The sequence below is a fragment of the Poecilia mexicana genome, unplaced genomic scaffold (genome assembly GCF_051168715.1).
Source record: "Poecilia mexicana isolate PSO_F unplaced genomic scaffold, ASM5116871v1 scaffold_7, whole genome shotgun sequence".
NCBI lineage: Eukaryota > Metazoa > Chordata > Actinopteri > Cyprinodontiformes > Poeciliidae > Poecilia > Poecilia mexicana.
Window position 1 is genome coordinate 7,935,507 of NW_028263376.1, and position 16,643 is coordinate 7,952,149.

Consider the following 16,643-nt stretch of genomic DNA (forward strand, 5'->3'; position numbering starts at 1 on the left):
GGGGCACAAACAAGCTTCCTGACACACAGATTAATAATAATAATAATTTTAAAAAACTCAAAAAGGGGCATTAGGGGCACCATGGGTAAAAGGGGCAGGGGCTCAAGCCCCCTCTGCTCCCCCCCTCTGCAAGTGCCTGCAAGTTACAACCACAAAGTATCATATTATGATTTGGTGTAGAACACCAAGACAAAGTTTTTGACCCACATGCAAAAAAAAACTACATTACCTTGAATACACTAATCCAAATAATGAAACATAGAGGTGGCAACCTCATGCTGTGGGAATGTTTTTTATAATAAACCAAACATAAGGGAAGGACAATGACTGAATCCTAATCCTGAAAAGAATACAAAAGTAGAAAAATACACGATATCGAAAACCAAAGAGTGCGACAAAACTCAGAGTAATTCTTTAGAAAAAATTATTTAAGAAAAAAAAACTTGCATTCTTTTCTAAGGAGACTGGAATCAGCCTTACAGAAATGGCGAGGAGCTGCAGTCATCCATAGAGTAAACTTTGAGTAAAACTGTTGCAGCTCTGCATTGAAAGGAGCCAGTAGAAATGATAAAGGCATCCGATCAGGTGGCGCCCTGAGGTTTTCAGGCACATTTTACAAAGGGCCGTAATTCATTTCAGACTTTTCATCGTAACAGGTTAACAATTTGAAGCTCCTTAATCTGACAGTGAACATTCAGTGTGAGACTAAAAAGTCAAAGATCTTCATGCTTTGCCCATTCTTGTTTGTATTACCGTCCCTCAGTAGGCTGCCGTGATTCATACGTTTTTGCCAATGTACAGTAATTATTCATGACAAGTAACACCTACTATGTGTGGGTGGGAGAAAAGCGAGTCATGTTGACATGTCTCAGCAGGCAAAGCGGCAGATTTTATCTCACAGGAGATTGTATGATTTGAGGCGTTTCGTTTAGTTTTATCTTTTCTGATATCATCTTAGATATGCAGCTGCCTTTAACAGTAAGAGTTCAGTTTAAAAAAGGATCTGATAACAAACGATTCCATTCATAAAGTCGATGTTAAAGTCCGACAGGAACTTGAGTGATTTTCCTTTCAAATGAAAGTTTTGTTTAATTTTGGAGAGGGAATTTTTATTTTTGTTGTATAATTTTTTTTAATCCTATTTTGATATTAGTCCGGTGGAAATGAAAATGTATGTAAACAAATAAAATAAAAGTATTACTTTGTAAATGTTTAAAGTGCCAGTTTTTATAGGAGATTTGGTTTACTCCTATTTCCAGAGGGCTGTGTTTCACAAAATTATGATTCATTAATTTAGGATGAAAGAATGTAGCTGTTCGAAGCCATTTTTCTTAGATAGATAAGTAGGTGAATAACTTCCTCTGCTTTTCTTGCTGCTTTTTGTCTGGTAACAAACTGTTCCTTTGATTCAGTGTGTTGAATCAGCTGATCCTTTATAAGTAGACATTTTGAAAAAGACAATGATGTGCACAGATAGATCTTCATAGATTGAAGGCAGTTTATAATGATGCATTAAGACTTTTGTTTAAAAAGCCCAGATGGACCAGCGCCAGTGAAGTGTTTGTATCTGCTCTCATCAGCACTTTCATGGCTTTTTTAAGAAAGCTTATGCATAAATCTATTTTAAGTTATTTTAAACAAATAAAGTGACAAAAAGACAGAATTCCTCTGGCTCTTGTTGGCTCTGGAGCCGGCTAACTGCACAGACTGCAGACTGAGTTTTTGATTCCTTGTGGTCTGAGGCTGTGAATCTCAGTGCAAAGTCTGAACTAAATAAGTTAATTATCATCTGAGTTGAAATGATGATTTGTAAAGTATGGGGTTTCTGACCATCCTCAAACTGAAAATCCAAAATGGTTGTCCAGTTTGGCTTGTCCATCTCCCTGACGACTGCAGAGTCATCTGTACATCAGGAGCCATCAGGAGTGACTTACGCTTGAAGACCTGGGTGTAAAGAGTGAAAGGAAATAGTGAGAGTACTGTGAATCTCAGTGCAAAGTCTGAACTAAATAAGTTAATTATCATCTGAGTTGAAATGATGATTTGTAAAGTATGGGGTTTCTGACCATCCTCAAACTGAAAATCCAAAATGGTTGTCCAGTTTGGCTTGTCCATCTCCCTGACGACTGCAGAGTCATCTGTACATCAGGAGCCATCAGGAGTGACTTACGCTTGAAGACCTGGGTGTAAAGAGTGAAAGGAAATAGTGAGAGTACAGTCCCCTGTACTCTCACTACAGGGTGCTAATGCACCAATGCATTAGCACCAAATGCATTGGTGCTAATGCATTTGGTACTGCATTAGCACCATTTGGTGCTAATGTACTGCTGATCTGATCAGACACACAATCATTCAGTTTCACAAACTGCGGTTTGTTTGTTAAATAGTCGTAGATCCAGCCGATTGTTGAGACGTCCGTCTGAGTTTTCTGGACTTTCTGACAAGTAAGAGTGGATTGAGTTCATGTAGCCAGCAGGAAAACTGAATCTGAACTTGGGGTCAACTTAAATTGTTGCCCCCCCCAACAAAAAAAAGCAAATATTTATTCTTCCAACTTGGAAACATCGACTTCACAATGATTTTGGCTAACAAAGTCCAAATTTTATTTTGAAAGACCAAAAAACTTCAGTTAAATTCCTAAAGTGGATGTTAAGAGAGACGGCTAGTCATCAGATAATTTTGGCATCTGGATGATATTCTGGAAAACAAATCTGGTCCGTTTTTACATCTACAGTAACGATTTGGCTATTTTATTTTGAAACTCCACAACCGGAACAAGGTAATGACATCTCTAACTTGTTGGTGTTTTCGCTTTCCTCCCCTGAGCGAGTGACAGGCGAAACAGGAGGCGGAGGAGGCAGGGAGCAGAAGTTTTCCTTAGCTTCGCCTGCTCTTTCTCATCATGGAGGCTCGGGGACATTTCTACCGTGAGGAAATCAACAGCACGGTGTGGGAAGTCCCGGAGAAATACACGCGGCTGAAGCAGATAGGAACTGGGGCGTACGGTGCAGTGTGGTGAGTGGCTTGTGGAGGTGTGTGTGTGTGTGTGTGTGTGTGTGTGTAGCTGTTGAATCGGTGTATACACGATGTTCAGTTTCTGACGATGCCTACAGCAGCTGCAAGCGTCGTGTGGTGGGCCTGGGGTGATATCCTGTACAGCACTAATGTCTGTCTACCCTGACGACACAGCCAAAACACTTACGTAGGCAGGATAGAAGCTTCTACCACTTCCTATCAAAAAGAAGAAGAAAAAATAACTTTCTGACACATAGACACCTGCCTTTCAGGTCAAAATGTGTTTGAACGCACAGTGGTGAAGGACGTACGGATAATGTATGGATTAAAGATGGCCTGAATTAATGTGCGGGTGTCTTATTTTGTCTTATGTTGCTGCATTATAAAACCATTAAGTCATGCAGATGAGAAAAGTATGCTGAGGCAAATATGGTGACTGTAGTGGATTCATGGAGCATTCCTCATGCACTCTTGATTTTTAATGCTAATGTACTCTATTGCTTTACATTTATATTCTAAAAGGTTTGAAAGCTTTGACAATATAATGGATTATATTGTAGACAGGCAGGAGTCACTATGACAACCACGAGCAAAGATATTGCTGTTTGTAATGTTTATTATGTCTGCAATGTAGCTTAAAACAAAAATCCAAAACATAATAGCTTTTTTGTGCAAGAGAGCAACAATTATTCCTACGGTTAAAATGGCGCAACATACAGGATTCTCTGAATTCGGTGCCTTTTTGGGTCTATGGTTACTTAAAAATATACCACAAAAAATTGTGTTTTTGAACACTGCATCTATTGAAGGACTCTTTGAACCTCCAAGAAAATGTGTCTGCCCACCTTATGCATGAAATCCCAAACATTTATACAATTTTTTTTACTGCTTAGGTTGCTTTAAATTCAACCCCATAACGGGACAATTTCATCCCTCTATGAGTATAACTGTACAACATAATTCAACTAATTCTTCCAGTTCCTTTGAGATCACCTGTTCCTTGATTAAAATAACTAATTGTATATTTTATTTGATTCTGAATCATAATACTTAGACTGATAACTAGAGTATGGCAATTTGATGTAAAAGCACTTCTCATAATTCATGAAAATACACTTAAAAATAAAAATTAAATCAGAGATGAAAACATAAAACAACAAACATTAGGTTTACTCAGTTGTCATTGTTAAAATAATCATCATAAGATATTGGAATAAAGACTAAAATGAAACCACATTCCACTTATGATTAATCAGTAGTTTATCTAAATTAGATCCACTTTGAAAACATGTTGACTTTCTTTCAGAAAAAAAAACACAATGTGTTTGACATCATTTCTTTTTCCAATTAGCTTCTTGAAAAAACACACATAGTGCAGTTCTAGTCAGCTGTGTGTCAAATTTCAGCCAAATAGTTTATATTTAAGTTGTGATCCTTCACCTGCTGTGAAAATCAATGAGCTTTACAAGTGAAAAAAACAATGCATCAGGCTGCTAAACAGAACAAAATGGAAGTTAAAAAGGGCTGAATTTTAATACAAACGTCATGAGCTCTCCCACCTTTACCTCTAATTTCCCCAAGCAGTACATCTTGTCTAAACTCTCATTATGGAAACAGTAAAGCAAAGAGATAGTAGAGATGGTACCCTTCATTAAATGAGCAGTATGAGGTACTGTACTTCCTGCAGACGTACGGTGACATGCATTAGCTGCTGCACACGTACTGTAAGCGACTGTAAAATCCTGTGCCGGTGCGTCACGCCTGAAAACAGCACTAAGCATGAGCGATTTGTGTGGTGTGTGTTAGTGCATGCGGCTCCAAATAGTCTAACAAGCCTCTCCTCCCACATATTGGTGCCCTGCAGATCACTGCAAGCGTGCACATCAAAAGTTGCCAAACATTTCCTCGCTGAGCCTCACTGAAAAAAAAAAAGAAAAACAGAAAAACAGCAGACCACCAGTCATTCTTTGTGCCTAGATGCTAATCCTGTCGAAGGGCAAAACCTCAAGGCTACTCATCCTTTCATTTCCCCCCTGCTCTGGCTTCTCCCCTCCGTAGTGAAACCCGCGCAGGCTTAGCACCGAGCTAATGACATGTTGTTGCTGATGTACTTCATCTTCTTCCTCCCACAGCTCGGCAATAAACGACAAGAGTAAAGAGAAAGTGGCCATAAAGAAGCTCCACAGGCCCTTTCAGTCGGAGATCTTTGCTAAGAGGGCATACAGGGAGCTCCGGCTGCTCAAACACATGAAACATGTGAATGTGAGGAGATGATATTACAACACTCAACAGATGTGTGTGTGTGTGTGTGTGTGTGCGTGTGTGTGTGTGTGTAGTTTCTCAAAATGAAAGTCTTCCAGTAAATAAATCACTTGCTTCATTCAGCTCTCATTCCATGCAGGTGATAGGACTCCAGGATGTGTTTACACCTGCCTGCAGCTTGGACAATTTCCAGGACTTGTGAGTACTTTTTACCGCGCTGACATCAACTTGCAACATATGAGGAGCTCAGAGCACCTGAGGCCCTGGGAACAGGCAGCGGTTGTCGGTTATGAGAAGCAGGCAGCAGCTTTTGTCTTTGTCCCAGAAATTATTGCGATAAACTGCAGTATTGTTGTTTGGAGAGCATTTTCAAGTAATAAAATGGTAATGTGATAATAATGCAAGAACGCATTCTCAAAGATTAATAAACTTTAAAGTTTAAAATGAACGTTTAACACTGGAACTGGAAGATGTCTTAAATATCCAAAATGCATAAACAAAACAACAGAAACAACAAATAAAATTAATTTTGAAATCTCTGTAAACAAAATTATCCTTCAAAAAAAAAAAAAGGGCTAGTTGAGCCCAAAACGCCAGATTGAAGACTTTTATCATCCAGTTTTTGGTAGAAAGAGAGAAAAGGAAAAAAAAAAACGATAAATCATGCAAATGGAAATTACTGAGCTTGCTTACATTTATTATGCGATTAATTTGCTTATTGTTTGCTGTGACAGGCCTAGGCAGGACTGTTCCAAATTACTTTCACTGACTTGCTGCAACATATTTCTGTAGTAGGTGAGGCATCTGGAGTAGCTTGTAAAACATACTTTGGGTCTCGCTTTCCAGGGAAGGCATGCTCATGTGGACGAAAGTGTGTTCTTAAAATGATCCCTTCATCATAAATTTAACTATCGCTAAAATAATTCCCTTAGAGGCACACAATAGAGGAACGAGACAAATCAAAAAGGATTAATTTCAACTTCTGCATTTTGATTCAGCACCAAATACTCTGATGCAACTGAAAATAGCCTAGTGCAACCAAAAATATTCAGAGATCAGCTAAATAATAAAGCTTTTTGTAAAGTTTAGATTTATGGCCTAGTCTGAACTGAACGGGATTATTTGCCTGACGGTTGGGTCAGGTTTGGACTCCTGTAGCGAGTTTCTTAAGCCTACAATACATTCAGCACAGAGAAAACCAAACGAGGATACGCAACATGAAGTTGTGATAATCTACTTATTACAGTGTAAATAGAGGAGTAGATTGTTTAATCTGTTGAGAAAATAAAGAAAGTAAGTATGGTGCAGAAGTTAATCAGACTGTATCAAGCACAGCACCCTGCCTGTACACACAGTTCCACTCTACGGACGGTTTGACCTTGACTCACCTCATGGTTACAACAAGCGACAAGATGGAGCTGGAAGACGCCTGTGGGCTCAGGCCCAGTTAGGTTGGATTTTTTAAGCTCGATCTAAACTCTACTTGTGTGCAATTTGTTCCCAGTTTAAATCTAGCTGCTCTGAAGTCCTCAGCTGTTTGCTATGCTTCGTCTCCACTGAGCGGTACTGCGTGGGTCGGTGCGCTGTTTTATGGTATTAGGGAGAGCGTTTCCACTGCCAATTGTTCTCTCAGTAGCCAGACAGGGTTAAACCCAAACCCCCAATATGGCATACTGGTGCGAGGTCAAACACATGACGCACGAATACGCCTGGCTTGTCTCAAAAAGTGACATCTTTCTATCTCCCATCGCTGAACGGTGTTGTCTGATGGCCATACCTCCACCTTAACTGCACTGTTGTTCTATGGACCTACGACTGAAGGGGGTCCAGGAATGCTGCTGTTGTTTGTCCCTCTTTTACAATAGAAACAGATTAATTGGTGTACCACACTGACATGCGCTGTACCATTCAGTAGAAATTAGGCATTTGGAAACCAAGGTGGTCCGTGGCAGCTTTGGAAGAACTGTAGAGATCCACAGCTCAGGTGGAAGTATCTGTCAAAGGCTACTACAATAATATGACTAATAGGCAGCTATTTGTTGTGTAATTCAAGAATATGACCTTCATGGAAAAGTGGCAGGACAGTCAGATAAGAAATAAACAGAACTTATTGTTAATGCAAGGCACTAACCATAAGACGGCAGAAAATAAAGCAAAACTTGTTGCCACAGATGTTCTCTGTCCAGTTTTAGAGATCTTGAATCTTTTTGCAAAAAAGAATTGGCAAACTCTTCAGATGTTCAAAAGCAATTATAATTGCACCAAAAGTTGTCTTTACAAAGCATTGACTCAGGGGAACTGAAAACAGACACACACCTTTACTGACCGGCTGTATTCACACCACAGTTTAATTATACAAAGGTAGACATTAATGACGAAGCCTTATAAGTGGGACTGAATAGAAAAGCATGCTGCACTTCTTTAAGGAGTTTTTCAGGCATATCTTCCAATGGAGGTTGAGTCTCATTTATTCAGACCCCCTCTAAGCTAAAGCATAGCACTACAGCTTTAGCAGGGTGGGGAATTTAGCAGGGCATTCACACCTTCCCACCTCTCTGTATCCTTCCCCTTTTATATCTGCACATCTTTTCCCCAGCTATCTGGTGATGCCTTACATGTACACTGACCTGTCAAAGGTGAGGGGTCAGCTCTCTGAAGACAAAGTCCAGTTCCTCGTTTACCAGATGCTCTGTGGATTGAGGGTGAGGGTTTTCCCAAAATGTTAAGGATGTGAATTTTATTTATTAAAAAAAAACAAAAAACATTAAGACAGCTTGAAGTTTAGATACGCAAATAAAAAATGTAACTTTGGTTCTGCTTCTCCTTCTGCAGTACATTCACAAGGCAGGAATCATCCACAGGGTAAGCAATCGACACAACTTTCACTGAGTGTTACAAAGAAATTTGAACTCTGCACGTTTTTTTTTTTTTTTTAAAGACTCCAGAGATTTGCTTCTGCCTACACTTTGCCGTTGTTTTATTTTAATAAATAATAAATAACAAGTCAGCAAAAAATCTGCCCCAACTGGTAAGATGAGTGAATCCCTCTGATGTTTGGCTGCATGTCTAGAGTTGTTAGGCCACACCCAGGGTCTGTACTGTCTGTATGTAAAGGAAGAGCAGGTTAGTCGTATGTTGTTCTTTACTGCTTCAGTCAGTTCATTATCTTCTCCATCTATAAGTGCCATCCAAAAGCACTGAAGGTCACCCAAAGTGCTCATGGCTCAGAGGGACGTTTAAGAAGGCATCAGGGAGAAACCACAAGACTGTCCCTAATGTAGGCCAATTAATAAGAGTCTATTAGTTAATTCATCTGTAGAAAACTGTCTGGGTTTCAAGAGGCAGAAGTAAAGTCATTAATTCTGCTTTTGAAGCCACTCAAACCTCATTTCGGGTGGATGTTTATGCCACATGTTGTTTATAAAATGTTTCCCAACCGAAAGACATCCTGCTGGCTTGTAGAGTGATTTCACAGTTGCAGAGATTGCCTTCAGATTTCCCGGTTTCATTATTGTCTGTATTTTAGAGAAGCGTGTTCTCATCTTTCGTCATATCTCGATTTCCACAACATGTTTTACATAAATTGAAAGCGTTTGTGGTTTTTTGTTGCTAACAGAATTATCTTTTTGCATTTTCAACAAACCCAAAACCAGCATCCCCTAAAATTATTGACAGTCCTGGTAAAGTGTAAAGTTCTACTGTTGCCGTTTTTGTTATCTTGAACCAGTATTCCCATTTTCCTCTGATATCAACAAGACATATTTATCTATTCAGCCGCTGTTCACTGGATATTTTCCCTTTTCTGACCTTTCTATGCCAACATGAGTTACGGTTGTTCATAAAAGTCCCTGCAGATCTGCAGTTTCTGAGCAGGGAGGATTTCCAGTAGCAGTCAGTGTTGCATCAAATCTAAAGAAGCCTCTGACTGAAGACATTAGAGTTGAGAATGTGATCCTTGACCAATATGATGGATGGAAGAGCCATCCTTGTTCTCTGCTCGTTGGTCCTGATCTGTCTGCATTGTGTGTTCATTTCAACTCCTCTGGGATTGTAGATCTATTGTTATTAGAGTGTTGGATGCCCATCAACTCGAGGTTGTAAAAAAATAATAATAATAATCAAATTTGAATAGCTTGTTGCCATGTTTATGGATCATAAAAGATATCCAAAAGAAAAAAGTACAAGCAAGAATTGCTCCAGCTGCACGGCTTTCAAAATCAGAGGGAATAATTGTCCAAACATTCAAGTCTCAACCAAAAGAAATGATTAACAAAAACAACAAATCAGAACTAACGTAGCAGAGCTACTTCAACATGCCTTGAGCAGCACATGAAACTGAATACGAACTTGAAATGCAATAGAATTAGAAAATTGAAAGACGGGAACACACTGGACACGGTACTCATGCACAAGGTTCTTGCAGTGGGCCGAAATGAGCAGCTTGTGCAACATGAGAACAGCTGTGATCCTTCGTCTCCTCCATCTCAATGTAGTTCTTTTTTCTGCGTTTGTGCACCTAACAGATCGTGTCTGGTTGGTGTCGTGGGGATTTGTTTGGTTTCTCTGTGTTTTAAGCGCAGAAACCGGTGCGACCCTGCTGTTCCTCTGCTAAGACCCAAAGCTGTTCAGGTGTTACCAACACCCGGTGACAGCTTACCACATGATGCCGCAGTATTAAAATGCTTGGTAGTATTTCATGTTTTGGCTTGCGGTTGAATCACTCGACAAGGCTTGTGTTAAAGGAGAAAAACACTCGTTACATGACGCGTTGAAACAAACAGCTGAGCCACGCTGGCCCCACGGGAACTGAGACGTTAAAGCCCCTCTTGCTGAGCGAGGGAGTCCAATCACTGCAATTTCTTGTTAATTACTGTGTGACCCACTTAGCCGTCATTCATCTGATTTCATTTTGCAGGATCTTAAGCCTGGAAACCTGGCTGTTAATCAAGACTGCGAACTGAAGGTACAAGATTTATAATATGAATCTTTCAAAAGTATTCATTCAAGTCCTGAAGCACTTCAGATTTAGGATTTAATGTTACAGGCCAACACAAAGCAGCACAAGTGGAAGGAGAGGGATATGTTGTTTTCAACATTTTTGCAAATAAGAATCTGTAAACTGGGTTGTGTTTGTATTCAGACCCTAATCTGATATTATTGTTTATAATTTATTGTGAAAAATTTCTTTCCACCGCAATAATTTGGATTTATCGTTATGATAGATTTCAGTTATTGATGTTAACTTACATAAAACAGATCGGAGCATTATTTTTGCTAGTATCTCCACTTTTTCTTCCACGAGAGCATCAGTAAATATCAGTAAAATTGAAAACATGGTTAAATGCAGTCACTTTGTGAAGTTTAGTGATATAAATCACACCTTTGTAATCAAGTGGCGTCGTGAAGAAGCCTATTTCAGATGAGAATGAGAATGTGTGTCAAGAACAATATTTGTGTTTGTGACGCTATGAATGCCATGCCATGCAGTTACTGTACTGCAAAACTATGCATTGCCTAAAAAAATCAAACAATAAATATTTTTTAAAATCATAATCTTTATATTGTCATCACAGTAGTTCCTCAAAATATTGTGATAAAATTCTACGTCCGTATCGCCCACCCTAACTCTGATACCCTGAAAGAAAATCTTGTGTATTTAACACAAGTATTTTTCTATCCTGTGTTTTTGTGCAAAAAGGCTCAAATTCAGAGAGATTGGACGGACGGCGACCTTGAAAATCAGTTTTAATTGTTGCCTGTTAGGACCCGTCTGGTGGTGGCCATATCATAACGTGAAGGATCCATCCCCTTCAGATCTCAAGCAGCCAACAGAGACAAAGTTGAACTTTTTATAATGTTATTTATTTTAAAAAGATGCATTTTTGAATGAGATGTTACAACAAGTGGAGCATAAGGCTTCAGAGTGAGCCATAGTGCCGAAAACAGTAAACAAAAGGAAACCATCTGAATACTAACCAAAACTTGCCTATCTGAATGTAAATAAACCAAATGACAAAAACTTACCTCCCTAATTAAGAAAAACATGAGGAAGCTAAGCAAACATAAGTAACAGCTCACTCTTACAAACTCCAAGAAGTTTTAGAAAAAGTGTTTGACAGACAAACAGTGTGGCCGCTTGAGATGACCTGAGGATGGATGGCAGGAAGTCCGCCGCAGCAGCTTTTATATCTGTCACCTCCGGCGTGCCGCCAATTGGACGTTACCGCCATCTTCTGGGAGCCAATCAGGGATGGGCTCCTGCTCACTCATCTTTGCTTAATTAAGTTTACGACCCCAGTCGTAGCACCTCCTTTCCCAGGAATTAAACACACGCCTAAGTGTTTCAGTCATACCTGTCAAGTTTTGGTCAATACTTTTGAGTGCACCAGTCTTGGCTGTGCCAAACTTTGAGTGCAGCCAAGACTGGTGCACTGCACAATAATGGTTTGGCGGACTCAAACGGAACCTGACAAGATGAAGATGTTATCAATGTTATCAGTGTTTTAGATCGATCCGCCCACCTTTATTGTTTACCTTCCATTTCACAAATACGCAGGTGTGAGATTTTCACCAGGCAAGATATTTAGAAGCAGGTTGAGCTGGTTGTGTTTAGACATCGTGTGCTCCTGCTGCAGATGATCAGTTTCTTTGGTGTCCGGTACAGATCCTGGACTTTGGCCTGGCTCGCAGTACCGATGCAGAGATGACGGGCTACGTGGTGACCCGTTGGTACCGGGCGCCTGAGGTCATTCTGAACTGGATGCACTACACCCAGACTGGCAAGACATCTGTAGCTGTTACATATTATTAATGTACTCCTGTTCTCGCCTTACCGTTGTGTAACTCTGAGCCTTTGCTCGTCACGTGCAAACTTCCTGTTTGACATGAAGCTCGTGTTTTTGCTTTGTCTTTGCTTTCCAAGGTCAAGTTCTTAATATGGAATATTAGTTATTAAAATGCATTTTTATGATTGATTTTTATGATTTAGAAACATCTTCTTTGATCTTTTTTTTTACTGTTAGCCTGATTGATCTTCCCCGACAGTCTGTCATCGGACTCTCTGTCTCTCTAGGATATGATTTTAATTTTAGAAGCAGGTTGTTCAAAACACACTGCGGCACACAGAGAGCAGCTTTCCACCCTCCTTAGGATTGTGTTACTCACCAGATGTTCTGTGGCAGGCCGTTTTAACATAAATCCGCTTTTACCGCCCTTACATTCCAGATTTCTCAAATTGTTTTATGATTAGACTTTTAAATAATTTAAGATATCTCTAATTATACTTTGACTAGACAAAATATCTATTTGAGATATCTAATTATGTTAAAACGGCCTGCCATAGCTGTTCCCCATTTATCTGTTGTGAATAAGGACTGAGTGGTGCCATGTAAATGCCACCTTCCTCATTTTTATTCCACCTTCCTGTAGATTTGGTATCTGCTTTGGTTGTTACTGATGTTTCCTTCTCTTTCCCTCCTTTTTTAGTGGATATTTGGTCTGTGGGTTGCATCATGGCTGAAATGATCAACGGAAAAACTCTCTTTAAAGGAAAAGACTGTATCCTTTAATGTTCACCATCTTTTAATCTGTTTTTTATTATTATTTTATGACTGTGTGGTAATTAAAGAGGTTGATACAAGCAGGAACATGTCAATTTGATGACGACAGTAAATCAGGCAGTAAGTGGATCACAAGGTACTATTACCACAAACTACATATTTGAGCAACATGTTTCCTGACTTGTTTTTACTTTAGATTCATCTACTACTTCCTATGTACTTTACAGATTTATAGAGCCTGTTAGAAATTAAAATGGGCTCTTTCCTGTTTTTAATTAATATGTCATGTTTTGTTTTGTTGTTTTTTTCAAACCACATTCCCGGAGCTTGTTTTGCAGCCATCAGTGATTAGCACCAGGTTTTTTGACCGTAACCCTTTAATAACCAGACATGGACCAGCTATCCCAGATCATGAAAGTGTGTGGCGTGCCTGGACAAGAGTTTATACAGAAGCTTGAAAGTCCAGAGGTGAGACAAGTCTCAGTATGTTGACGTAGCTTATAAAAGCCAGTCATGATTTCAGTCAGAATTCTTTATTTCATTTTTTTTCCTAATTAAAGCTGCCAAATTAATTGTTTTCATGTTGGCAAAAAAAAATGATCATGCTGATCATGCTGAGAGCATGCTGATCATGCTCTCAGCATGATCAGCAAGCAGAGCTTAACAGATCTTGAGCATTTCATGCTAAGATGTCATTCTAAAAAAATAGTATATGTTAACCTTATATGTGTAGCTTTAACCTTGTCTGGATTAAACAATATCCACAATAAATGTGTTTGTTTTGAATCTACTTAATTATGACTTTTTAACAGAAACATGTAGGAATTAAAGTGAAACATTAACATTTCTGTTACTTGACTTCTGTTGATTTCGTCTCTGAAACAGGCCAGAAGTTACGTTAAGAGCCTCCCTCGCCACCCTAGAAAAGACTTCTCAACATTGTTTCCCAGAGCCAGTGAAACAGGTGAGTTCAAATTTATCACTGTCTGATACAGTTTATTTAATTATCTATTTTTAACTTCATATGAAGACTGTTCAAAGTGCTCATTTCAAACAGCAGACTCCAGTTTTTCATTTGGTTATTTTGGAAAGAAATGATGATTTTTGTTTCATTTTGGCTCTGAAATACGAGAACTTCCTCATCTTCTGTACTACACAACTGTAGTGGGCCTCATCTCAGGGGGGAACGAGTCTTCCCACAGGAATGAGGTGGAGCGACTGACAGCGTAGTGCACAGACAACAATTTAATCCTAAACACAGCCAAAACCAAGGAGATCATAGTGAATTTTATCAGAAAAGTAAAAATTCATCCACTATACATCTGTGGATACCGGGTGGAGAGGGCATCAAACTTCAGTTTCCTGGGAGATCATAACCTGACCTGGGACGTAAACACAGCAGAACTGGCAAAGAAAGCCCAGCAGAGACTCTATTTTCTGAGAAATTATATTTCTCAAAAACTGCTGGTGTCCTTCTATCGATGCTCTATTAAAAGCATCGTCTGCTGTTGTCTCTGTGGTTCTCCAGCTGCACAGCAGCACAGAGGAAAACTCTCCAGAGACTCATACAATCTGCCCAGAGGACCATCAGCTGCTCTCTGCCTTCTCTTGAAGATCTCCAGATCCCACTGCCTCAGGAAACCAGGAACGTTTTAAAACACTCCTCTCACCCTGATCACGATTTGCTCCAACTGCTGCCATCTGGCTGCAGACACAGGAGCATTAAAGCAACGACAACCAGGCTGAAGAGCAGTTTATACCCAGTAGCCATATGGGGGTTAAATGGCTCCTAGTTCTATTTATCACCCAATTTCATTATAGTCCATGCTATTTTTATTACATGGTTTCTATAATGACAATAAAGATTATTGATTGATTGAACAGTAGTAGAGATGTTCCATTCTGTAACAGAACTGACATAGTTGCTTGTCTGTATTTTTGCGCAATAATTTAGATTAGTTGTATAGTGTGACCTTAACATTACACAGTTTAATCTTTGTGTCAAACCCTTTGTCTTTGATGCATTTGATGATTTTTCAGTAGGATGGCTTTGACTTTGATATTTTCCGGTGTTTTTTGTCCATGTCAGGTATCGACCTGCTTGAAAAGATGCTGGTTCTGGATGGAGATGAGAGGCCCACTGCTGAGCTCGCTCTGGAACACCCGTACTTTGACATTCTGCGGGACCCGGAGGACTTTCCTGAGCCTACGCCGTACGACGACAGCCACGACAATGCAACCATGTCCCTAGATGAGTGGAAACGTAAGTGGACAAAATTAAAAATAAAACACGGTCTTTAAGAAATAAATGTTATGAGATATGCTTAAAAAATGAATATGCAGCAAACATCCTAATTTACTTAACTAAATTCAAGCTGGAGAGTCATGTTTTTAAATGTAGTAGCCAGAACAACTGCCAGCAGTAAACTTTTCACAAGCTGAGCTCAAGGTGAACCTACTTCAAGGTCTGTTTTTGAGAAAATTGGCAATTAAATAAATATACTTCAATTCATCCATGAATTTTTGCTTTCTGTTTTTTGTTTTCTGCATGCTGCCACAATAAAAGCTTTTTTTAAAAATGATGTTATGACAATTACGTGCCAATATGGATGCATTTAACATATTTTCTTCTGCAAACAAAAATGTGGTTGTGTAGAAGAAAACCAAACTGCCCTCCCTTTTCTCTCACAGGGTTATGCTACAAGGAGGTGAATAGCTTTGTGCCATTTCCACGGCGGGACTCCAAGAGAAAAAACACTCTTACTATGTCTCCGTGATGCAACGGACATGATGTAACTCCCCTACAAATACCACACACAGCCAATGGTGCCCTTGTATATTCCTGACTCAAAATCACACTATTTCTTTTATTTTGGAGGTTTTTAGATTCAGTGTTGACAGTGATCTATTTAAATAAATACTTCACCAATTTCTTTTTGGAATGTGAACTTATTTCTTAAATGTAAATTGTTACATGTCCTTGAATCGTGTTGCAAGTTCATTGTTCAAATGCTGCAGGATTTCCTGTAAGATTTCATGTTTTCCGTTTTCCGTTTCCCAATTAAACAATAAGACAATATCTGTATATGTTTTTTTTCTGTTTTTTTTCTTTTTGTTGCATTGTGGCATCCTTTATTACGACAATATGGTGTAAATATTCAGGTACAAATCTTTTCTGAATATGCTTTTAACAAGCCAAGAATCAAAATGCTGGGCATTGAGGCTACTGGATTTCTAGAAGGTAAACAGATACCATGTAAATGTACACTAAGCCACCAGTGCATATTGGAATTTGTCTAGAAGACACTGTGCCTAATAACTTTTTAACACTGTTTTAAGGCCTTGATTTTACAATAAAAAGCAATTAAATAATGTAAATTGTAAAATGCCCTTGCCTTTTTTCAGTCTTTTTTTAGTCATTTTTAGCTTATTGTAATTACTTGCTTCTTTTTCTTTGTTGTTTAAAGTGTTTTTTGAACAATTAGACCAATGAAAATAAATCCATGAGAATGCACGTGAAACTTAAGTTTTAGTTGTGCAAGACATTGCAAGACTCACTCCGATGTTTTAAAATTGACATTTAATTAAAGAACAGTAGGCTTGGGTCAGATACCAGTAATAAGGTTTAGTTCCGAACAGCTAAACTTTCCTTCATAACATTCCTAGTTTTTCTATAAAGAAAACGATGCCAAAAAGGTGTATTTTGCTCAAGAAGCACTTTTCTACTAAATACAGCAGAAAGTATGTTTTTCTTTGAACTATCCTAATCACTTACTCAGACTTCATTTACATAGCACTTTTAAAACT

The 16,643-nt window shown here is 38.9% G+C and overlaps 1 protein-coding gene across 1 annotated transcript; it reads left to right on the top strand.

Moving 5' to 3' along the window:
* The first annotated feature begins 2,799 nt into the window (after positions 1-2,799).
* Positions 2,800-15,915, top strand: mapk13 (mitogen-activated protein kinase 13). Its single transcript, XM_014973726.2, has 12 exons — positions 2,800-3,015; positions 5,148-5,277; positions 5,417-5,475; positions 7,874-7,979; positions 8,110-8,139; positions 10,193-10,240; positions 11,942-12,056; positions 12,763-12,834; positions 13,225-13,304; positions 13,722-13,800; positions 14,926-15,099; positions 15,528-15,915. Exons 1-12 carry the CDS (start codon positions 2,903-2,905, stop codon positions 15,611-15,613), a joined length of 1,092 nt encoding a protein of 363 aa, XP_014829212.1. The 5' UTR covers positions 2,800-2,902; the 3' UTR covers positions 15,614-15,915.
* Positions 15,916-16,643: the final 728 nt, after the last annotated feature.

Bases quoted from the DNA above. Each gene is read 5' to 3' on its own strand.
- mapk13 (XM_014973726.2), top strand. From the start codon at position 2,903: ATGGAGGCTCGGGGACATTTCTACCGTGAGGAAATCAACAGCACGGTG. The intron at 8,140-10,192 runs GTAAGCAATCGA...TTCATTTTGCAG, and splicing joins AGGCAGGAATCATCCACAGG to GATCTTAAGCCTGGAAACCT. The intron at 13,305-13,721 runs GTGAGACAAGTC...TCTCTGAAACAG, and splicing joins AGAAGCTTGAAAGTCCAGAG to GCCAGAAGTTACGTTAAGAG.